This window comes from Camarhynchus parvulus, chromosome 2, assembly GCF_901933205.1.
Source record: "Camarhynchus parvulus chromosome 2, STF_HiC, whole genome shotgun sequence".
Taxonomy (NCBI): Eukaryota; Metazoa; Chordata; class Aves; order Passeriformes; family Thraupidae; genus Camarhynchus; species Camarhynchus parvulus.
Window position 1 is genome coordinate 117,959,966 of NC_044572.1, and position 25,476 is coordinate 117,985,441.

The following is a 25,476-nucleotide window of genomic DNA, read 5'->3' on the forward strand; positions in this document are numbered from 1 at the left end:
TTCTGAATCAGGAGATGCTTGTACTCTCACATTTGCAGAACACTGCTTGATTGGGAACAGGCAGCCTGATTCAGCAGATGTGCTGAATGCTCCCAATAGTCTTCAAAGCTGTTTTGTGTCTTTAAAAAAATCCTTATTAAAAAAAGGTATATTTTTTTTAACCAAACAGGTTAATGTTAGTACAGCAGAATCAGTTATTGCAGAAGAAGAGAAGTGTCAAGCCCCGAGAAGCATGTTTTTTTTTATTCTTCTCTAAGTAGAGGGAGAGAGAAAAAAAAGCTAGTTATGATCCTGCTTCCAGAAATGGGGGGATACTGATTACTTGAAGACAGAATAAACACTGATTCTTTGATGTACCCATTAACTCACTACTCTCTGAAGCCAGATGAGTATTTCTTACTTGCTCCATCGCGCCCTTGGCTGCTTGCTGGAACTCAACACAACCTGCGACCAAGATGCACCTGCATAGCTACTCCAATTATTCAATTAAAATGCTGATTGTACCTAATGGGAAATTTCATTGGCATCGTAAGAAAGGTAGAATTTTAAGATTTAAAGATAATTTAAACAGAAATTAAAGAAAAGCGCTGCCTGCAGTCCTTGCATCCCCCTTCCCTGCTGGCAGCGCGACTCGTTTCACTCCTCCGCGACCTTCCCCAGCTGAAGTTTTCGCGCGCCGCTCAGGTGCCTCACGCCGGGCGGCCCGCGGCACTCACCCCGCCCGGGGCACCGGAGCCAGGTGGGGGCCCCGCAAGCGTCGGCGAGGAGGGAGGGCTGCGGCTCCGGCGGGGGCAAGCCCGTCGCCGGGCGGGCAGGGGAGCGGCGGAGACAGAGCAGCCCCCGCCTCCCGCCCGCTCTCCTCCCCCTTCCCCCGCTCCCGCCTTTTGTGCGCCGAGCCCGGGCGTCAACGGGCGCCGGCGGCCGCGGAGCTGACAGGAGCCCGCGGCTATCGGCCTCGGCAGCGGCGCTGTGGCGAGGGCGGCAGCGCTGAGCCGCGGCCGCTCCCGTCACCAAGGCGCTGCCTGGCACAGAAACACAGACAGAGACGGACTGACAGACACACGCAGCGCGGAGCGGCGCGGGCTCGGGGGCCGCCTTTGTAGCTCCTCTCCTCCCTGCACCATGCTCCGCTCCAGGCAGCGCCCGCCCGCTGCTCCCTGAGGGCTGCCAGCCCCGCGCCCGGCTAAGCGGGCGACTGGCATCCGGCTCCTTCCCCCGCCCCCAGTTACCTGAGTTAGCTCCGTCCCGGGCACTTCGGCAGCGCCTCCGCCCTCTCCCGCTGTGGCAGCCCTTGTGCAGCGGAGGAGTGAGCCGCCAGCAGCCGGAGAGACTGCAGCCGCCGCCGGGGGAGAGGAGCTCAAGCCCCCGCCCCCGGAGCTCTTCATGGCGTCTCACCAGCAGACGAGGATCCAAGCGTACCTGGAGAAGAATAAGATCGGTCCCCTCTTCGAGGTAAGGTGCGCTCTTGCCGGCCGGCTCCTGCGCGGCGGGCAGCAGTGGGGGCGGGGGTGTCTCCGCGATGGCCGCGGCCCCCCGCGCAGCCCAGGTGAACGTAGGGGCGAGGATGAGTTTGAGGCACTGCTTCGGCATTGCCGGCACCCCTCACCCTGTCCTGCCGTCCCGCACCACGCGTGTGCCCTCGTGTGCCTCCTCCGGGCGCCGGAGCTCCGCGCTGCCCTCCCTTCCCGGCTATCCCGAGGATGTGCCCTGCTTCTTCGCCCCACCACGAACGCGCCGCCCTGTGCTTCGCACGATCCCGCGCGGGTCGTCAAACAGGTGCCCCTCCGCCCTCCCGCCCACGGCCCGAGTCCCCGGGGCCGCCCCCGCGGCGCTGCCGCCTCGCCCCGGCGGCCGCGGGACAGCGGCCCGGCCCCGCCGTCCGGCCGCGGGGAGCCGCGGACCGACCGCGCACCCGCCGTGCGCGGCGAGGGGAGGCGGCGCTTCCAAGCCCCGGCGGCTCCTGGCCGGTAGCGGTGAGCGCCGGGCGCCGCACGGCCCGGGGCGAGCTCCCAGGCGCTGCCCCTCGGTGGCCGGCCAGCGGTGAGGGACAGGCGGGTGCCTCCCACCGGGAAACACACCCTCTGCACCGAGCGCTCGGAAAGAACTCTGTCCTGCGAAAAGTCCGTGTCGATGGTGTTTTCTGAAATTTTTATCTGCAGTCACACACCGTGTTTTTGCTAGAGATTTAGCGTTTTCTTACAGCGATGCACTTGCAGGGATTTGTAGATGCAGAGATGTGCATATTTTACTATTTCAGTACATAAGCTGTGAATACTTAGAATTTGAAAGGGTGCTAGAGCAATCGTGATTATTACCATTTTATCATCCTGTTTCTCAGGCAGTTTGAAACATCAAAATGCACATATATTATGCACTGCGCTCTGGCAGTATTATCACAAGGCACAAGTCTCCTTTTTTCAGTATTTAACTTGTTCTCAATCAAGCTTACTATGTATGAAATCTCTCTTATGCTGGTGGGGTGCACACCTCGTCTTCAGTGTATATTTTACCACTCTCCATGAGAAAGGTTCAAATTTTGTTAGAAAATTGTTCACTAGTGGTCTGTTTTTATATTTTTTGTGTGCATAGGCTGTTGAAATAGACTGTGCTGGTTCAGTGCTAGCGGTATTAGATGTTTTTATTTTGCAATAAATAAAGCCACATTTGATGGAACAGTAACTGGGTACTAGGGAATAGCAGGTGATTTTTCTAGTTAAGAAATTGAATAAAAATGGAAACATTTGTGTGGTTCAATTCCTGAATAAAATTCTGTTCAATCAGCTGTGTTGCTAGGTAAGTACGTAACTGACTCTTGTTTATTTCAATGGGAATTCAGTGCTTTAGGGTTGTTCAAGGGTTAGGCCATTGACTGCTCTGATTTTCTTCTAAATTTCTTTAACCCATAGGTTTACACATTAAAATTCAAGCGAACCACTTGGCATCTTTGTTCTGAGTCACTAGGTTTTAACCTAGTTTCTCCATAGCATGAGATGCTTGTCTCTGTTTGGATTCTTTTAGGATGTTTCAGTTATCAATAGTGGAGAGACAGATTAAGAAGTTATATTTGTTTCAGCATTTCATGTATCACCACATATTTCATTGATCTTTGTTATGTAGGAATTTCATTGTGATAGAAAGAATCTGTGAAAGGCTCTTTGCATAACTGTACAGGCTGTCTACAGGTTCTTGGTGCACTCCTGTATACCAGGAAGACTTTTTGGTGTGAAATCTACTTACACCTGAATACTAGTGACTGGTTTTAAGATCTAGGGGTATAACATTCCTGCAGCTGTTTACAGCTATTTTAATCCATTACACTGGGAAGAAGAAGATCATGATTCTTACCTCCTCTGCTTCCTGACTGGCCATTTAAAATCTACTTGCATATTTAATTTTTTGATGTACTTTTTGTTCTCAACAGTTCATTAAAGATATGCAGCCAGTGCTTGATCTTGTAGTCCTTAGAAAAAGAAAGACAGGTATTTGAAGTTGATGGGAATTGATCAAAGACTATGCACGGATGAATCTTGTACTCTACACTAGTATTACTATTAGATGTGCTTTGTGGTGTTTCAAGAATGCCATGTGTTCACAGGCAGATATAGTCACTAACACATCAGTTTTTCACGTGTTTACAAGTTCTGACATGTTGCAAAATGAGACCCGTGCTTGGTCTTTCATCCAGGAACACCTAGCATTTTCTTCTACTGCTTCTGGTTTGGATGCTAATTAACTGTCACTTGTCATGAATGACAGCCATCTTTTTTTTTTTCAGGGAGTACTAATTTTCTAATAGCAGCTCAGAACAGAGTGGACTTGGATTCAGTTTTCTCCAGTGTTATCTGCTGAGCAGGTTGTGACTGTAATTGCTCAATATATGCTTCAAGTCAACATTTTAGGGAGTGCATGAAATAAAAGTGGGTAGCTGAGGGCAGTCACAGGAAAGAAGGGCAGGGAGAGAGGACCTGTGAGCTTTCTGGGATGAGGGCAGAGATAGTGATGCATAAACAGATTGTATTTCATACTTGCATAATGAATAATCACTGATCAGAGGGACTTTACACCATTGATTTTAGACAATTACAAAGGCACAGAATGCTAAGGGGTGGAACAGTTGGCGCTGTACTGAAGGTGAAGTACAATTCCACTGCATTACAGTTAAGAGCAGTAATTGCTCTTGCTAGTAGGTCATTGTGTTCCAGTATCCTGGTTGTGTCTCTTTTCTCCATGCTGTCCTGTATTTGTGACCTTCTGTTACAGTGGTTAGGGGTTTTTGTACTTCATTAACCAGCAGTACCTATTTCAGAACATCTTTGCTGAAGTTTTGTGTGGTTTGACACTTGAATTATATTCCTAATTTGTGTGAAAGAGAAGTGTTCAAGAGAAGTGCTGACACATGAGATGCAGGAAGACCTTAGGCTCTGCCTTGGTTAGAAAGTTGTTTCCTTCTCTGTAAAGAAATGTGAGGAGTAACCTCCTGGAGAAACAATTAATGAGCTTAAGCTGACTCAGCAGGCATTGGTCTACTGACTACCAGTATCTGTTAACACATAGTAGGAAACCCTATCCACTCAGCTATGAATGTTTACTCAGCCCAGATTCACTTGATTCCAAGCATTTTTACAAGGTAGATTCTTCTTATGGGTTAGAGGTGGGAAGGAAGGTGGGGGGGAATTACTGTGTACATCTGAGACTGTGTCAATTTTGAGATTTGAGACAGGTTGCAAAACAACTTCCATGCTGCAGCCTCATTTTCCCTTTTGAATGTAGGTCCCCAAGTCATGACTTTTCCGAGCTGTTACTTCTATACCATCTCATCTTTCAGGGGTCCAAGTTTTTTGCAGGTAGGATTGCTGTGAACCTACAATGCAGCTTCTGAATGCCCCAGGGCATGCAGGTCTTGTTGGTGCTGACAGTAAGGTCTTAAGTTGACCCCTTATATTTTGTCAGGCTTCATGAGCATCCATATCCTGTTTTGTGTAGTTTTTGTGTGTTGTGGGTTTCTTTTCTTTTTTCTTTTGGTTTTGAAAGCTTAGACATCTTTCTGTAAAAGATTGTTGGCATCTGAGAATACTGTGGTTAGGCAACGAGTTTAGATTTGAGGAATGCCCTTTAGAAATGCCTCTTTTCTGGGATTTTTGTGGTAACACATACCATGGCACTACCTGATTTTTTTTAGATACTTTTTTTTTTCACATTGACTTGGAATGTAACAAGAATTCTAAATATGAATTATTTCTGTGATGAAGCTTCGTTGTTGTTTTTTTTATTTCATCTTTCTAAAATGTGAACAGGAGGTATGTGCCTAAAATTGGCTAGGACAGAGTATTCAAAATCACAGAATCAGCACCCACTCATTTCTGTCTGAGTGAAGTATTGACCCACTTTGCATTTCAAGCATCCAATCCAACAAGTTCTTTTTGTGTGCTAATAATCTCAATGAATAATCCTGCTGCCTGTGTCCATACATCTATTCTTCTCTACAAGTGTATCTCTTTAGCATCCAGTTGTGCTTTCATTTGGGCAACCTGACTCTTAGTTTTTGTGAATTTGAAAGCTGGATAAGCACTCTTGAGAACAGATTGCAATAAATCTTCAAGAGCTCTGAGATAAATTTAGTGTTTTGGAATTTTTTTATTTCTAGAACTGCAGCTAAAAAGCATCCAGCAGGTACATTGTTCTTATGCAAACCCGAGAACTGTAATTTCTTCGAGTTATAAAAAGCCAAAATAACTCTTCTCAAAGTAAACATGCCAAACTCCTGTTACCTAAGATTTTTTTTCCAAGTAATGTGGGGTTAGAACTGTAATTTTTATTTCAAACAACATAAAGGCTTCATAATACCACCCTTAGCTTTTTTTTTCTTTCTTTAGGAGACATAATTACTAAAGCAAATACAATGGGAAGCTGTTTGTTTTTTTTAAATCTATGATAGTTTTTCTTTCCCTCAATGAAATAGCATTATTGGTGTATATTATGCAGTGGTGTCAATTATTTAAATAAAATAACTACACTTTACTACACTTTTCACTTAAACCTTAGCCTATTTGGTGATGAACACTATCTATAGTGCATCTTATGATTGACTTAGTCAAAGTTTGGTGATGAATATTGGAGTTTTGGACTGTCTTCTGAAGCGTTGTTTACCCTTGGTTCTTAAATACACATAGGTAGATACTGTCAACTTGAATGTCTAATTAACCAGTTCACAATTTCTCACAGTATAACATTATGTTTCAAGCTGCAATATCTGCAATTTGAATGATAGGGGTGAGCTTAAAGAATTGCTTTCTTTTGAGGTTGCTCAAAACCTCAACATTTTGGGTATTTTGGTATTATACTTAACGTGTAAGGTTCTGTTGCTAGTGTGAAAGGGTCTGTATTATGGGTTACAGAAATGTATTTAGTAAAGCATTTGATTTCAAGCAGCTAGATGGAGCCTTTGAAAGGCTGAGTTTTTCAGTACTTGGACATCACAAGGATTATTTTAGGCACTAACTGATTAGCCAGTGACATTGTTTCAGCCTGGCAGTTCCTGTTGCAGGGAAGCCAGTATTAGCTGTTTTCCAAATAATGTGTGGAAACCAACAGTGATCTAGAAATGCTGCAGTCTTACACAGTAGGGGGGTAGGGAATCACAATCAAGTTCTAATTTTTATTTTTGTTGGTGCCTGTTACAGTAAGGTGCTATTGTAGCCTTAATGTGCACTGAAGTAAAGGACCTATTTAAGGGGAATGTAAGTCAAAAGGGAAAATGATGTAGACATGTCCTTTGCATTTTTGACAATTCATCATATATTCTCATAGCTGCCTTAGATAACTTTAAGGGCAAACAAATGAAAGACCCTAATTAACACTACAAACGCAACCTTTTCAATTAACAAACAGTTCCATAAGCAATGACTTTATGCCTATTACTTAGCTTTTGTGGTGACCAATGGGTTGCAAATGTCAAAAATTTTCCTATGGTTGAGGCAGTCATAATTCTACTTTCCCATGTAATCTAAGATTAAGAAAAAAAAATGTTTCTGAATGAGGAGAATTACACTATCTTGCTACCTGACTAGTTAATCTCAGCATTTAAAAGGAGTTGCATTTTGTGATGTTTACTCCTCTGGGAATTTGTCTGAAGTTAGTTGAAGAATTTAAAAGCATATTGGAAAAAGACAGTGAAAGAGATCATAGATACAGGTATGCACTTGTGTGGCCAAGAACATATATAGCAATCACATAAACCTCATTTCCATAATGGCAAAAATATTACTTGCTTGAAATGGAAAAGTGGGCTCTCCTAATTGCTTTCTTAATTGTTTAAAAAAATCTTTGGCAAACGACGCAGAAATAAATAAAAATCTAAGTAGTAGTTAAATTGGAAGAATTGTATCTAAAATACAGAATGATAAGGTGACAGTGCCATCATTGCATCCTTTTGTTATGTCAACTTTTAATATTTTTAAACTCTCAAAATGACAGCTACTTTGTTTCTTGAGAAGGGGAGCAGAAGGCATAAATATCTTGCATCAAAAAATACTGGGATAATGAGAAGTACTTCTCAATTGAGTTGTCCTCACCATCATGTATCAGCAAATGCATGATGGCTGCTCAATGGTAAGGTATAAAGCTAACAGATATGATATTGATTTTTTTTTCTGGTAACCTGTCTAATAATTAATCAGTCTGAATCAAAATAAGCCCATTACTACTGGTCTTATTTCTTTGTGTTTTATCACATTATGAAGTATCTTCAAAGTTTTGGATTACATTAACAGTATTGAAGTAAGTTCTTCAATTGTTTGTTTTGTTTCTTTTGATTAGTCCAGTCTTTTTGGTACAACAGATCAATGTTAAGTGGCAAATACAAAGTAAAATACTTTGATGGCTTTAACTCGTCCTGTAATTTTTTCTAGCATGTTCTTTGCTGTTACTTTTCTATGCTTTTCCAAGTGGGCCAGATAGTATCCATACTGTAGAGTAAGCACAGTCTCAGCCTTCTGAGACTGTGTTTAGGAGCTTCTGGGAGGGAAGGGAACAGCAAGTACCTTAACCAGCATTTCTGCCCCGTGTGATGTCCTGTTTTACTGTTCTGGAGCAAGTGGGTTTCCTAGTTATCTGCTTTATCATGGCATCCCTAAAAAGAAACACCTAGACATACACCTGTTATTAGTGTTCCTTATTTTAAAAGTGTTACTTAGTAAATGGAAGCTAGAAACATAATATTTAAATTGAGTTAGAAACATAATATTTAAGAGTGTTTTAATATCATGTTCTTTTATGATTTGCCTCTTATTTTGAATGTCTAATCAATATTCTTTCCTTTTTTTCCCAATATCTTTTATTTTCACTTGTGTCTTTTTATTTGTCTTATTTATGCAAACACAGAAGTGGGGACTAATTTTGCATTTTCAATTGTCTAATGATTATTTGAGTTTTTTTCATAGAGTGATTTTTAATATATGTTTTTAAATCTTGTGAAATTTTACTTTTCTGGGAAAGCATATATGTTTTTCTATGAGTGAGGAAGGCTAGAGATACTTTTTTTACCTCTGGACTACAAGAGGTGGCTGGAAGCATTTTTGTGCTCACCAACTTTTGGAACAAATACTACCCAAACACTTTAGTGTCTGTAATTAATTACTCTCACAAAAATGAGGCATTCTTTCCTGTATTGGGTATTATCCCCCTTGCACAGATGCACACTTTTTCTCCTAAGAAATGTCATATGAGCTGTGAAGTATGACAGAAGGATAGGTTCTATGTTAAGTCTCCTCTGCCTGAAACCATAACCTAGATGTGGTTAAAAATGAGTGAAAGCAAGAGCATTTTCAAATGCAGTTGTTAGGAAAAACCTTGTGCTCCTGACAAAAGCAGTGGGCTGTCTCACACATTACTAAAGGCGATGAAAAGCAGCACACAGCTGATAGGAGAAACAAGGATTACAGATTTTCATCCTTGGACACAGGTAAAGAGCAAGATCACTTGAAATGCACACCTATGTCTTTACCAAGACCACCCAATGTCCAAATCTGCTCTTAGTAGAGAGGGCAATATCCTTTAAAAAGGCTTGAAACAGACACATTTTTGATGGCCTTAGCTTTTATGTCAGGTCCTGTGTCCTGTGCTGTGTCAATTCTCCTTTTTCTACTCAGTTTCACTGAATACTTATTTTTAGTTCCATCTATAAATGTTCAGGCAGAATTGTTTGGCTGTAGTTATGATGCCCCTCTGGTTTTGCTCCTCTGTTGATTTGGGCAGTTTTCTTCCCTTATTCACATAAAATTCAAATATTATCTTTGCCTTAAACATGGAGTTTCCAGTGAAACACCTCAGATATTGGCACATATATATCGTATATAGCACTATGAGGAGATGTGTTACAGTTATGAGAAGTGCACATACAAAATGAAGAATGCATGTGCATAAATAGAAGGCTATTTGACATCAGCCACCTCTTAAAAAAATTCTGTTCAGACAGAGAGTGGAAACTTGTAATTGTGTATTTAAATGAAACATTCTTTCTCCTTCCTCATTTTCCAGCTCTCTGCAATATTCAATAAATGAAATCACACTATTCCTAAATGATATTTCTCTATAGTATCTGGTACAATATACTTACTATACAATAGCTCTTTTGTTGGCTTTTGTAGGAGCTGCTTTCTGGGGCAGGAATCGTGAGAGTTTGGGTCTTTCAACTGTGTTGGAGCCTTTTTAATTGAATCCTCCTCTCATAATTTGTTTTACTCCAGACACTCTGATGGTTTAGTATTCAGGACTATGGGCTATGAGGCTGATTTAATAGCCAGTTGTTGCAGGTCCTTTTCATTTCTGGCTGCAATTCCTGCTGTCCTTTTTCCAGAACTGGTGGTTGTGTCATGTTACAGTTACCCAGTTTGGGAATATGAAATAGAAGAAAGTGAAGTCTACAAAGAAGTGAGAATTGTTCAGTAGGCTGAGCTCAGTGGGTCACCATGTAGTCTGATGAGGAATGTGTCATTGACTTGGGAGAAAAAGTGTAGGTGGCCTGAGGGTGAAGGAGGGAGGGCAGGGCAATTGCTTTTCTCCAGTAGCAAGCTACTAGGTGGGCATGAGAGATCTGCAAAGCTTGTGTGCCTGTTAGCTTTGTATGGATCTTGTCTTTTAAAGGTGCAGTTCCCCATAGGTTGGGGGAGTGTCATGGAGCTCAGTTGATTCTGTGAAGGAGCAGAAGAGGGAATTGAATAATTAGGGAGGACGGCTGAACAAATTAGGAGGAAACAGACCATACGAATACACTGAGTGTGAGAGTGAGAAAGGATAGGAAATTGGAAGGGATAGGATGAAAAGGATTAATGCTATATTGCCAGCATGTTCTTTTTCTTTTCTGTTTTATTTTTATAATCTAATCTTAATCTGTCAAATGGTTACTTGGAATCCGTACTTTCTTTTTTTAAAGAAAGGTTCTAATGGTAGTGTTTGCTAAGAGTATAGCAAAAGAGTGAGAAAGACAGGGAAAATATAACTTACTATATATAAGAGTATGTATGTTTTGCAGTGTCTGACTCACACCTCTAGTACTTGATCTTGGATGTATTTCTTAGGCATGGATTTGCCAGAGAGTTAAAGGTGTCCTTAGCACCACTATCAATACTGGCTCCTGTACCATGAACTCCTTCATTAAGAAGGAGCTGCACTCCAATTTGACAGGCATTGTGCCTCTGCTGACATTTTTATGAATGGAGAGGTAAACAGATTGTGATTGTGAAATATTCCTCTGGTCGGGTATCTCTATCAAAGAAAGAAATTCTGAATGAACATAAGTTCTATATTCCTTTTGGTGCACTAGTGCAGGACAGCTGCTCTGTATTGTTGATAACAGAATTCATCCTATAAGCCTAAATAAGTGGAATCAGTCTCTTCTGGAGACATGAGAGATGGTTCATACAACTGAAAAGGAAGGGTAGTTTCAGCTGTAGTGACCTTTGAAGAGAACCTGTGGAAGCAATTATGCATAGGCCAGTTAGGAAGAGAAAAGGTTTATGATGCAGACTCTGTGATAGTTTTGTAAAGATGGAATGGGGGCTTTTGTGTAATTAAAGATATTTTTTCATTTGAAGAAGAAGAAAAGAGAGATGGGATCCTTTCCATGACTAAGTGTACTGAGATTTCTCAGACTGAAATATGTGTGCATGTGCCTGCTCTATGAAATGCATGCAGGCACTCTGAAACATTGGCACAGGCCTGAGAATCCCGTGTATGCTGGACAGAGATCCCATATAAATGTGGCAGGTGTTGTGTGTTCCTGTTCAAACACATTGTGTTAATTGCAGTGTCCATTGCGTGTATGACACACTCAATACACCCAGTGCAACCTGAATGCTCATCCTCCTAAGGATTCTGAAGAGCCTTGTCCTTCCTATGTAGTGAGGACAAAGCAGAGATATCCAGGGAAATGCAAGTGGAGAAGACCAGGGTTTGCAGATGCAGAAATTCCTCTGGTGTGCCATATGAACCACCACCCATAATTGTACTGATTACATACTTTTGCATGATGTAGAAACGCCAGTTAAAAAATTAATGAAGATGTTTCAGAGCTCCTCCTAAGTGTGTCATGGTTCAGAATAATGCCATTAGATAGTAATGCCTGTAGTCTAATACAAAGTGTAAGAGAGTGAAGCTATTTGGATGTAGACTTACCAATAAGGAACAATGCAGAGAGATAAACACAAAAAGAAAACTAAATTGCTAGAGTAACAGATTTAATCTTGATTTCTTATTCCCTGAAGGAGGAATACCTGAAAGAGAAAGACAGCAGGGGAGAAAAAGAAACTCAAGAGAAATTATTTTATTCTATGTTTCCCTGTGATAATAGAAAAAAGATTAGAAAAATGAAGTTGACCAGAATGAAGATCCACTTAACATGTAAACACTGAAAAAAAAGTTAACTAGTAAGGAGAGGAAATAAAATATATAGTAGTTAAAATACTAAAATGATTGTCAGTTATGTGGCTACATTCCTTCTTTTGCTGATGCTGTCCTGCTGCATTATTATGTATTATTTTGTGCTTGTGTTTCCCCTTTCTTTGTCTTGTTTGTCTGCATAGAGCCTGCAAACCCCACTGGCTCCTACAGTCTTCACATGGTTTAGGAGTTTTTAACAGCAAGGCTCATTATGGTCTTTCTGCATTCTCTTCTTTTTTTTTTTGTTGCCTCAGTGCCTGGTAGTGCTATTAATCCCATTAATTGGTGCCACACAATCAAGAAAAAATGGATTTCTCCCTCTTCTCCACTGCTCAGTGTGGCAATTCAGAGCCCTGACAAGTCCCAAGGCTGCAGCGCAGTCCATGTGAGCGCGCTGTATTCCCACAGGAAGCCCTGCTGCAATTGGTGAGACCTGATTTACAAGAGGAAGGCCTTCACTCATAACCAGGCAGATGTAGCATAATGTTAAATAAAGAGCAATCAGATCATCAGGAAACTTTAATTGGGCAATCGCTGTCAGGGTTGGGAAGTTACTTTGCAGTCTCGAAGCAAACAAAAATGTACACCAGTGACTCACAGGCATTGTTTTCTAAATAAAAAAAATTAGAAAATCAGATTAAGAATGCTTTGACTGTTATTAAAAATAGCTCAACAGCTCCAAAATCCTGCCATCATCTAAAATCGCACAAATTTCAGCTTCCAGAAATTAAGTGATTTTTAGTTGCCTAAACCATTGCAGTCTTGATGGTAGAAGCGTCTGATGAGAAATGATGGGCCTAACTCCAGTTCTAGATAATTCAATTATCTGTCCTTAATAATTACTGTTGCTACCCACAGAAAGTCTCCAATTGTTAGTACAGTAGTACCTCTTTAAATATCCATGTAAGGCTCTAGCTTCCTTGTAAAATATAGACTTTTAGTCCTTTGTTTGAAAACCTGAGCCAGGGGACAGCTCTTGGATATTGCAGGTTATGTCCCTGGTAGGCGAGTGACATGGTGACTAAATCCATGTGACAGTTTATATGGAGGAGATAGTCAAAGTGCAAATGACACTTTCAAGAAACATATCAGTTCTGGGTAAGTGTTGAAGTTACCTTGTTTGGGCTAGAAAGTGACTAGTAAGTTGATCCATATGATATAATTATTAGTACTCATATTTTTTTATGTCTTTAAAATAATTTTTTATGCTACCTTTTCTTTCAGGGATAGTATATTCATTAGCTTGTGTTATGGTACACAGACTGATGATAATTTTTTTCTTATTTCATAATTACACTTTGCATTAATGGCTTTAATATTGCCATCATATGTGTAGCTTAGCTAATCTGTAACTTACAGAGTGGAAAGTGTATCCAGTTTATGTAAGCCAGTATTTATTTAGCTGTCCCCTGTGTCTCAGACCTGCTTTATTTGTGGGCATGATAGAACTGTCAACCTTAAGCCTGTGCAGCCAATGCACTTGGCCTCAGAGTTCAAACAGTGGTGTCCAACATCCTCTCATTTCAGAGCCTTTTTTTTTTCCAGCTTGGTACTGACACAGTTCTCTATTTTCAGTTGCTCTTTAGAGCTACTGTGAGTTCTTTCATATTACTTCCTTAGGTGAGGTTTTTTAAGGACTTGGGCATGCAAGTTAGTTCTAATGAAACAAATAATGGCATTAGACCTCTCTTCTGTTAAAGATGTGCCTGGATGTAATCCATGATGTATCTATTGTACGTGGTCAACAAAGTTTGGTATTTTTCTTCATACAGTTCAACTGTATGTTCGCTTCAGCTCATCAGTTGTCTTTTGCTGAAGAATTCTTTCCTGGACATGATTATAGAACGTCCTTCCTCTAAGGAGGAGGTGTCTTGTCTGAAGGAAGTTTTCCAGTGACTGTTTCTGTGTGGGGATGTTCTTCCTCATGGTACTTTGCAATGGGCAATACAACTGTGGAAAGCAGGGAAGTAGAGTGAGAGGTGTTTGTCTCTTCTGATGGTGATCAGATCTCTGTTTTGTGATATCTAAATGCACTTGTGCACTCGTTAAGGCTTTTTTTTTCCCTTTCTTTGTGACTTTAGGTGAAAAAAGAGCATTCAAGTAACAGTTCAACAGTTCCACACAGGATGATGTAGTTGTGTCTAGGCACAGGGAATTGATTTTTTGTTGTGGAAATAAGTTCATACAGGACTGTTCTGATACACATGTTTAGATTGAATTTTTGACATTACATACTGCAGGATTAAAATAAAATATAGTATTTCTTTAATGAACAAAGCTAAATATTATTTAGGTATCTGTGCTGTTCTGAATATGACTACTGAATTATGCCTGACACTTTATGTTTTTCCATGCCTTCTGGGGAATATGGTTGGATGTTTTTTCAGGGTACATTTCAAGATGTTCAAACAGGATGTAAAATATTGTCCTTCCTATATGTAGTTAAATCAATTGTCTGCTGCAAATCTGTATTATCTTAATATTGTATTTTTATCTTCTGGCTGTAGCAAGGAAAAGGTACCCTACCTATTGTGACAGAAATTCACCTGACATATTGCAAAAGAGATCTGCCTGATGAGTTTTAAGTCTTCTTCCAAGGCAGCACACAGCCAGTAAATGAAGTGAAACAAGTAAATCTGAGGAGAGGATCTTGGACCATGCATTTTCAGCAGGGTCATCTTGGTGCCTGCTTGGCAAGCATAGGTTTTCTGTCATATGAGCAGCCAGCTGGGCAGCGTGGCGTTCATCTTCAGTAGGTGGTGTCATCTCCTGGGCTCAGACCTCTGCCTTGCCAGGTGTGTGTGTGTGTTTTGAAACCCCGACCCTGAAGGGCCCCTTTTCTGGGGGAATCCCAGATAGCAGCCTGGGAGTGCTTCCCTAAATTGCAGCCATTTTTAGATGGAGACAGGTAGTGACTGTATATTCTCAGGGCTAAGGCAGAGCAATGAACCTGGTAGTGCCAGTGGGCAGCAGTTTGGGAACCCTGGAAAGTGGCTGGAGGCATGGAGAGCATGGTACCTCTGCACTCAGTGTTAACATTTTCTTTTCTGTGTAATTTTGCCACCGTGTCTCTCCTACCTGATTCTTTGCAGTTCATACTGCATTCTAAACCTGTATACTTCAAGCCTGCTGCACTGTTTAGGTCAAAATGGACACCTGCACATCTTTTTTCATTTTGCATAGTCTGACTATGATTGGATCTTCATTCTCAGAAGTTTCTTCACCTTAAGTAGCAGAAATATCTATTTTAATTTGACTTGAAATGAAGAGATAATCCATGAAGGCAAAAAATGTTAGAAATCAGTCAGAACTTTGCAAAAAATGTTAAGGGAAAAGAAAATCATTGAAGCATTTTTTTTGTCATCTTAGTTGCTTATGAGGAAAATCATAGAGGTATTTTGCCTTAACTGTTGGATGATAAAAATCCATATGGAAGCTATCAGAGGTGGATTTTGCTTACAGTTGAACTGGAATTATTAAGGTGTCTTCCTGGTTGGGCTGAAGATAGATTCGGATGCACTGATATCTTCTAGAAGTGAAATAGTTGCCAGTATCATGTGGTAACATTTAATAGATGATAGTACACCAAGTGGGGGAAGATGTCTAGAGCATAAAAACAATTCAGTCAATCTTTTCTTTTTTATTAGTGGACATGGTTATTTAGATATTTATTAGAATATTATTAATTCATGCATTTATAATGAAGTTTTGTTATATCTGTGAACTGATAGCTTCTGCATGGCAAAAGATTCTTGTATTCTTGCAATAAAGAGACCAATTATTTCCAATTTCATTGTGGGTTTTGCTTTTTTTTTCCCCAAATAGCGAATTTCAAGTGTGTTAATTAAGAAAAAGCTTCATCTATACTTACGTGGACACTGGTTATTTACAAGTAACAAGTGTTACTAGTAATAGTAAAAAGATTTTCCAATTGCAATTAGAGAAGCACTGAGTATAAGCAGCGTTGAACCAAACTGAACTTGACTAAGTGTTCTTAAAAGATTTGAGAACTTGCAGAGAGTCTGCAGTGGTGGTTACCCTGACAAGATACTGCCTGTCTTGTGTTACCTGTGACAGGCAAATCAGTGTGACCTTTCCTGTGGGGGGAGAAGTAGGATACAAGTAGTTTTAAGTGAATCAAGCAACTGCTTATGTGTGAAATAATAATCTCTTTGTCTTCTTAAAATGCTATGTAAAAAGCACTTATTATTATGTAAGGAGTTCCAGGCGCAATTGCAGTATATAAATTCTACAAATAAAAAAAACCCAAAAACCTCTTTGTGTTTTTCTGTGGTGAAAATTAATTTCCAGATTTTTCCATGGCAATAAATTCTGACCTTTCCAGTTGAGAAATCTCTGTTGTATTGTTGCATATTAAACATCTATTTAAAAAGCTGATTGCAATGTTGGTATGAAGTCTTATGAGACCAAGTCAATCTCTCACAGGTAAATAACAAGAAATTAAGATGTGTATCTGAATAGATATTAATCTATTCAAAGTGTATGAATAAAACTTGTAATTATACTGCATATTGCTCGCAGTTGTTTAGTTGCTGTACTAAAAGAACATTTCCAAATGACAGGATTTAAGTAATTTCTAACAATCAGGGAGCATGTAGTAACTTCTTTGACATTTGTTTAGTGAACATTACTGGAGCAAACTTAGCATTAATTTATGTAGGCAGCTAAAGTCAAGATAATTAAATCTGTGTAAGAACTTCCCCACCCTGGACTCTGGTAACACACATTCTCCATTATGTGTCTCTGTAATTGCTGGTTATTATTTGAAGTTCCATGTGAATACTTTAAAAATTCTTGGTCAAGAGTAAAAAAAATATGAAAGCAATTTTTATAGTAACTTTAATGCATAGAAGTTACACAGAATATTTAATAACTTTGACTATACACACTGGTCAGTAGCATGTTTTAAAACATCATCTCACATTTATCTTTCTGTATAACTTGAATAAATCTAATGGTGTAGTAAGGCAAAGTTACTGGAGGAGTTTTTGGGAGGAGAAAGAAAAGCACCTGGGAAGTGTGGTGGTTGCTGCACACATTTTAAAAATGTGTTATTATCAAAGTTTTCCATGGTATGCAATTGAAAGGATTTCCATCAATCTTCAAAACATTAATTTATCTTTTTTTTTTTGTTGGCTTCCAGAAAGAAGGAAGGAAGTGTTTGTAATTCTAAAGTCACAGAGCAGTGATCTAATTCATCAAAACATTTTTAGCATGTGCATAGCTTTGTAATTATTTACTTCTCAGGCATAAAGAATATCTAAGCTTAAGGGTTTTTGCTGAGTCAACTCCTTAATATACCAATTGTTTTTTTCATATATGGCCTTCTGATCATGACTCGGAAACCCTTGATATAGTGGTATTGTACCTATTAATCCTTTCTATAGTGGTATTGTACTGGATCTAACAAGACTGGATTTTCTTCACACCAGGCCTGTATGTTGGTGTATTTCAGATTTGTCACTGAAACAATGTTGGTACACCAGCCTTGTAGCTGTTGCTTAGCAGTGATTGCACAGGCTCAAGGCTTTCTCTGTTCTCCTCTCTGCCCACCAGCAAGCAGGCCTGGAGGGGGATGAGTTGGGAGGAGACACATCTGGAACAGCTGACCCAACCTAGGCAAAGAGACATTCCTTACCATATATTTTCATGCTCTCTAATTAAGCCTGGGGAGTAAGTGTTCTGAAATACCTGTTGCTTGCAGACTAGCAAGGCAGTGAAAGGTGCTGAGTGATTCCCTTGGTGTCACTTGTTCTTTGATTTTGGTTTTTTTCCATCTCTCTTTCCTGTGGTTATTAAACTGTCTTTATCTTAACCCATTAATTTTTCTTGGTTTTATTCTTTTCATTTTTTCCCCATCCCACTGAGGGTTGGAATGAATAAATGGCTGGGTTGGGGTCAGCCTAGCAGAGGTAGCCACAAAAATACCCGCAGTATTTTTCAGTTTCTAGCATTACCCTTCCTCAAAAACGTGTCAGACAGGTTGAAGCTAAGTCAGTGAAGCTCAAACTGTAAATACGATGTGATTTTTTTTAACAGTTGCAGTAATGAGTCATTGCACATGGTGGAACAAGTGATTTCAACTTAGACCTGGAAAATTGAAAGGAGATTACTTCAGCTGATCAGAGAAATATCAGCTCCAGCCTATTGAGTTAGCTTTTAGGTAAGGCAGTGATGTGCAGTCAATGTTGTTTTATGCCTGTAATTTAAGTCCAGGTTGTAATAGTCTTTCCTAGTCTTTATCTACGAGTATTTATTTTGATGTAAATCCTACAGACCTTTCAGAAAACCAGCAGTTTTCATTTTCTTTGGCTGAACTGTGAAGTGCATGCCTTGAGGGCAGAATTTCAGTGGTTGATAGAGTGGATGGAAACTGAGGAAGGCTTCTGAATTACGCTTCAGGGAAACCTAACAGTGTTTCTGCAATAACATGAACTACCCTTATTTGATAAATCCTTGCTGAGTTAAGATGATTATATGGTAGGCATAATTCCACAAGAGTGATATTGTCATGCAGAGATACAGAATTTAGAAAGAAGTAAAAGCTATCATAGGAAATCTTTGTGATTTGAAAACTAAACTATGGGAGAAAACATGGTAACTGTTGCCATGATTGGCATCTCTGAGAGCATGTCTTTAACCTTTTCTTCTTCTACAGGGAATTATTTAATGTTTTAGAGTAACCTAGTAGCAGTGACTTCTCTCTTGACAGCATTCTTGGAATGCTTAAAGGGAGAAAGGAAATATTTCAATAAAGCCACAGATTGAAGGTGTTTGAAGCTATTTTGTGAATTCAGAAGTGGTAAAATAGATTAGGGACAGTGATATTTGAAATACTAAGATTAGGAGAGGAAAAAACCTCAAAGGATAAATAAGTGAAAAGACGCAGCAAGAGGTTCAGGTAGATATTGCATGTTATAATGTGTGTGGTGGAGTTTGATAAAGTGTCATGAACTTACTCAGTGAAACTTTGAAATTGTCCATCAGACCCCATGCACCCCTCAGTAAGATCAATGATGCATATTTTATCAAGTATTACATGCATGAGTTGGAATTGTTTCAGATAGAGGTAGTTCATCTGAGTCAGGGAACTGATAATATGATCTGCAAAGGATTTATAGTGGAACAAGTCTGCTGTTTCCATTCTGCTCTCCAGAGTTCCCCTAAAAACATGGTTGGTAACATAGCCCCCAAAATTGGTCTTTTCTTATTGAATTGGTACAGATATTTAGTAGATGAACACTTAAGAAAGACAGCTATTCAATGATGTTTGTTTCCAGACTTCCTCCTGTTATTCTCACTCTGTGAAATGTTACCCGTGCCACTAGTCCCATACCTTAGATTTCCCCAACAATGCCACCTTTAGGGGAATTTTCTTTGCACCAAAGCATCAGAACCACCATATCAGCTTTGTACTTTCATTTTACTTCTATGTCCAAAGTAATTTCTCTGTGGGTTGTGTTCCCATGCTGTGTACTACAGTCTTGTGATATTAAATTTAACTGCACAGCTGTCTGAAATGGTATCAGTGAGGTTTTGAAGAAAGAATGTGTTAATTGAAAATTTTTAAGTCAATTCCAGATAAAAGTCTGAATATTTTCATGAGCAAGCTGAATAGGACTACTGTTTGTTCTCAGCTGTTATTCTACTATGATTAGTTTGAAGTAAATAGTATGGTACAGACATATGAATTTTATTTATGTGGAAATTTGTGTAGGATTGAATAATTTATTTTATAGGGAGATGTGATGATCATTTTATGAACATAAAATATGTTGAAGTCCATTTCGTTCATAATTTATAATGTAATTCTACTACTTTTAATTAAAAAATTGCTCAAGAAAATTTTAAACCTGGCTATTTTCCAGAAGAAGAATGCTGGTATTTTTCATTAATTTCCATAGAAAATAATCTTTTTTTTGGTAGAAGCAGTCATTTAAGCAGTCATTTCTGCTCTCATTTAGGAATTTCAGACTCTTAATTCAGTAAGAATAATGTTAAAATATACTTTAAAACAATTATTTATTTTTGTTTCCTTGCTTTGTTACTGCAATAATCAGAATGGAATTCAAACAAAAATGTGTCAGTCATTAAAAAGTTTCTTAAACTTACTGTCCTTCCACAAATTTTCCCTCAATTTTGTTTCTTCTTTGTTTACTTACAGCCTGTATGAAGGGGTTAGCAAGTCTAAATTTAGATGTCCAAGCTTCACTGTAGACAATGCATATATCTCCAATAACTCAGCGGAGCCAGGAGAGCAATTCTTCTTATCCTAAGTGGACATACTCTGGCTGGTCAGCTGGGAGACATCTAGCCCCTCATGACTTCTTCATTGACAAAGTCACTACTGACATCACTGTGAAGACTTGTAGTATTTAATTGTATTTAAACTTCTAATTTAATCCACAAGAGTGTAACCCAGCCAGACTCTGTGAATGCTGTGCCAGAGTCTATAAAGTCTGTACAGTTAAAACGTGATTGTTGTGTAGTTACCGTTACCAGTTACAGGGCAAGATAGAATGTCTCTTAATTAACTTAATAACATGATAGGTACATTTAGACAGGGCTAATTAGGACTTTCTTGTAATTTGGCTTATGATTAATAGGCTGTGAAGACTGTTTCATTTGTATTAAATGCCTGGAAAGTTACAGGGAAATAAAAATTTGAGCCTTCATTGAATAAGTAATAGAGGACCTCAGGATAGGAAAATAGTGAAAGATATAAAGAATTCTTTATAAATTATTGCTTATAAATTCTGTATATTCTTTATAAATAATTAATATATTAAACCACTACTTTGGACCTGGTGGTTTTTTTTAAGGTCTTTTGCAACCTCATCATTCACGTGCATGAATCTGTCTTGGAAATATCCACAAATGAACTTATACAAGTTGTTGTTTTTTAAACAATTTTAGTAACATAGTTCAATAAAACTAGTGAATGTAGGAGCATGGGAAGATACCTTTAGAAGATATGAAGAAAGAAGAACTGATTTGCGCAGTGCTAGGAAAAATCCATGAAGCAGTTAACTGAAAGAACTTATATCATCTTCCTGTTCTTTCTCATTCTGCCTTTAGATGAGGCAGAGCCTAATTTGGGGCAATATAATTGGGAAGCTGCAGAAACTGAATCTGAGTGCTCTAGTCTGTAGTAACCGTGGAAGTTTCCTTTGGTCCCTTTTCTGTGCTCCAGTGTGTCTCAAGGGTGCACAGAAATTCATAATTACTGAGCTTCTTCACTTGTTACATGCATGGAAAGAAGAGACTGTGTGGAGTCCACTGATAGAAAAGACAAAGGGATGTAGAGTGAAAGGAAGACATGGCAGTAGAAAGGAGATAGGAGGGGAGAGATTATGACTAGTAAGCAGTACATTTGGCATGGAGACCCAATCTGCCATGGCTTTTTATTGGTTGTTATAAGGCACGTTGTGCACAGAACCACAGACTTGCCTTATTGGAATTGTAGAAAACTTAGAAGTTTGAGCTAAAAATGTGAAAACTATAATTAATATTTTTAAGAGACTTATCTTTAGGTGTCTTGCACTTTTGTCTTTATGAAGAGTTGAAACTTACCTGATGATTTGTAATGAAAAAATGAATCTCAGTTTCAAAGATCTTGTGCCATTTTTGTTCTGCTTTTAATGCAGAGGCGTCTTCAGTGAGACTAGTTGGTCTTTTCCCTTTTCTTTTTCTTGTGAAACCTTGCCTACTTAGCATATTGTGAGTCAGATCAGACTGCTGCTAACCAAAAAGGAATATTATTTTTGTACCTTGGATGCTTTAGTTTTTTCTTGTTTAATACATTCTTTTTTTAGAGACATTTCAAACATGTGAAAGTATATTTAGAGTACCATGTAGTATATTATTCCTACTGTCTATTAAGATGTCACCCGAGCAACAGATGAGGTCATTAAATAAGCTTTTGATCATTTAGTCAGAAGTTTAAGTTAGTTTTGCTAGAGAATGGTGCTAGAATGAGAATACCCTTTAGCTGACATTCCTAATCCGTAATATCTTTTCATCTCCACAGGAGTATGTGTTTTTACTTAAAAATTAGGTGAGTGCTCGCTATGTACAGTTAATGTCGGTGAAGCTTTGTGCTTGTTTCTTGTTAGGTTGCTTGGGTTTGGCTTTATTTTTGTTTTTCTTGCCCCTCCAACCCTCCCACCCGAGTCATGGCATGGCCAAGCAGCTGAATGCAGGCAGCGAGCGTATTTCCATGTAATTGCTAATTTGCTGGGGATGAAAAAAATCTCAAAGGAAACGTGAGCTTGAAGAGGACAGGTTGAGAGGTGAGCAGATGGAGTTGTATCCCTTGATGAAACTTGTAGAAACTGGATGAAACTGGTAATTGTGTCCCTTTGCAGAAACTGGTAGAAGGACAAAGGCAGTGAGGGTCATGGAACTGTGATCCTATTTCTCGGATGTCTAGCAGTGTGTGAGGCAGAAGGATATGGAAGAGATAACACCTTCAGCATGTGAATGTGAATTTCCACAGAGTATATGTCTGAAGCTATTGTTCTTGGAGTGGAGGTGTTCTTTGCACTTTGTCCAGAGTTCAGGAACTCCATGGAAAGTGGTAAATTGGAGACCACTTCCAAACCTTGCTTGAAGCAGCTTGAGAAGTAGATTCCTAGCAGTTTCTTTTCTCCCCTTTTGCAGTGGAATACTTGTAGTAAAGAGTTTTGCCTTCCTTAAATGGCAGATTTTATAACCTGAGTTACCTTTGTGTTCATTTTAAGTTGCATTTACTTGTAATGACATTTCTGAGAGTGCTTGAGGCAAATCAGTTTGAGGCTTATTACACAAACAAGTAGGTTTTTTTCTGAACTTCACACTCTTCAGTTTATGAGGATTTCAGCCATGTTATATATTTTTTTTCACTTTAGGTGTACAGGATTGGTACAACACATTTGTTATTCCAGATAAAAGTAGTGTCTATCTACAGTTCTTTATAATTTTCTAACTGCTGTGTCAGAATAGGACTGATTATTCTCTGGGACAGCACAGATCTCTATATCGGGTCTTATTATCAATATAACAGTAGGTACAAAAAGTGGCCCTTTTTAATAGAATCTAGTTTTACATCACCTTGATCTTTAGTTTTTTTGCTACATCTCAGAAGAGGTAAGGAATCCTATAATCAGTTTTATTTTATTAGATGCATTTCTGTTACTTAAAGACCATTTCTTCCTGCTACAAGCAAATCAGTTATGACAACAATCAAGCAGCATTTGTCTTACATTGGTATGTAAGCATTCTGAAATTTCTCATTTTTCTGTATTATATTTTCAATACTATATTAATACTGCAATGTATTACTAATCTAAGACAAAAATAATTTTCAAACCATGATTCTGAGAAATTATTTAAATTACAAGTCAGCTGTAACAGATTGGCACTTTTCCATTGGTAATAGAATCCTCTGCAGTGGAATTACTACAGCTATTGTGGTCCATTACAAGCACTAGATTACATCTTCCCATTGTCACTAATTCTGCATTTTGGCAGGGAAAAGAATAAAGGTTTGCTGTTAGTGTTGCCAAGCAACTAAAATATGAATTACTGCAATTTCAGAATTTTTCTTGTACGATGTATATCGAAGGGTTTCTCCTACCTTGGTAATAGACAGTCCAGATGAAGTTACACTCCGTAGCTCCGACAATTCTAAGATTAGTAAGTAGCTTAATTTCTCCCTGTGGAGTTCCAGTTCAAAACCAGAGACAGCCAGGGTTTTTCATTTCACTGAGGATAAGTATCAAAAATGGCATCACAGAAGATTGTGTCTTAAGAAGAAATGTGGGCAGATGGGGCATATTTTCTCCTTTTTGTGGACAAAGAGAACTTGCTATGCCTTAGCAATCCTGTGTGCAGTTATTCATGTTTGCTGCTATTTGGTATACTTCCTCTGAAGTGCCTTTTCCCAACACACTTAATTGATGGTAATGCTAAATAACTACTGACATTTGAAAAAAAATTTATTACATGAAATTGTGTGGAAAAGATGAAGTGGGGATAGAATTAAGTGCATGTAAGTTGTGTTAAGGTTTATACTTGGGAATAGGAGAAGAGAGAATACATGCTCTGAATAACTTAGCTTAGTTGTTCTGGTTTTTTTTAATCTTTTTCTTATGTTGTTGTTTGTTAGTTTATTTTTATTTTGTTCTTATTTTGTTGTCCATTCCTGTAATTTTTTACTTCTGTGGAGCTTTGTCATTTTGCAGCAGCGGCCACAGATCTCCTGTACAACTAAATGGGTTTCAGGGTCACCTCACCTGCCCTGAGTCGTTCATTTCCTCTCAGAGCACGTGTGCACAGCAGAGCCACAGCCTCTTTCTGGATTCCTAATGTGTTTTATGCCTAGGAAGCCAGAAAGAACCCCAGCAGCAATAATGGAGTGTTTCTTTGTCTGCAGCCCTGCACAGCCAAGGTGCAGACCAGCAGTTGGATAGCATCATTGCATGGCATAGAAGATGCTTTTTGAGGAGTTGCTTTAAAAATCATCTACCTGTTTGATCAGACCTTGGAATTCCCAGATATGTATGCATATTTGAACCAGACAATTGTTCTATGTTTGGATGAGTTGAAAATTCACTAACATTCCTGACACTCCAGTTTCCACTGAGAAGAGGCTTGGACATAGTGGTCACCGAAGAGCTGCTTGTAGCTCTGAAGAGGTGCTGGTTCTAAGTCGTTAAATGGGCAGCATTACTGTTTGGGATAAATCTGAACAGGTAGCAGGGATTGGCTTTTTTAACCTATGTTCCAGTGGATAAGAGACTGCACAGGCTGAGAACACTTCAGATGTGAGCACTTTATAGGACCAAGCTAACAGTAGTTTGAGGAGGTGGATGTTCCAGCTGTTTTCTTCAAATTTGAAAACAAAGCTTTCCTTTATAAATGCTCATTTTCTTTTCGCAAATACAGCATTAGTTTGGGTGCAATATGTTACTAATTTTTTGTTTTGGCTTAATTTTCTAAAGGAGTTGATGACCAAGCTGATAACGGAGACACCTGACCAGCCAATCCCATTTCTAATTGATCATCTTCAGTCCAAGCAGGGAAACCGTGGTCAGCTTCAGAGAACATTGTCTGGCTCTGCTGCCCTCTGGGCAGAGAGTGAAACATCAGGTATGTTCTGTGTGCTGGAAAGGGCTGGTTTCCAGTATAACCTTCCCACACTTGTGTCCATGGTTTCCTGGATGCTCATGTACCTACAGAACAGGTACTGCTTAATGGTTTTGAGCATGCAGGATAGATCCTGTTTATCCAGCAGATACTGAATTTAATATACGTTGCTGTCTGTCAGCTCAGCCTAGGTATGTATCATGTGAATATGCATCAGAGTTACAGAATGGAAACATCCCAGTTTCAGTGAGAGAGGTTCCCTTGCTGGCCTCTTTCTTTGTGTTCTTTTTCCCTCCCATGGTGTATTTGTGCCTGAGATTAAACTCTATTAAGATATTTTCTTTAATAATATATGTTTTTATATACCTATCATCCCAACCCTTAATGAGGAGT

The 25,476-nt window shown here is 39.3% G+C and overlaps 1 protein-coding gene across 3 annotated transcripts in view; it reads left to right on the forward strand.

The window, feature by feature from the left end:
- Nucleotides 1-896: 896 nt before the first annotated feature.
- The window catches only part of C2H8orf34 (chromosome 2 C8orf34 homolog), a 141,458-nt gene continuing 116,878 nt past the window's right edge, over nucleotides 897-25,476 (forward strand). For all 3 annotated transcript variants that reach the window (XM_030970399.1, XM_030970391.1, XM_030970408.1), the window contains exons 1-2: nucleotides 897-1,452; nucleotides 24,939-25,086. In XM_030970399.1, coding sequence (XP_030826259.1) covers nucleotides 1,384-1,452; nucleotides 24,939-25,086 — 217 coding nt within the window. In that variant the 5' untranslated portion in view covers nucleotides 897-1,383. The remainder of the gene's footprint in view (nucleotides 1,453-24,938; nucleotides 25,087-25,476) is intronic.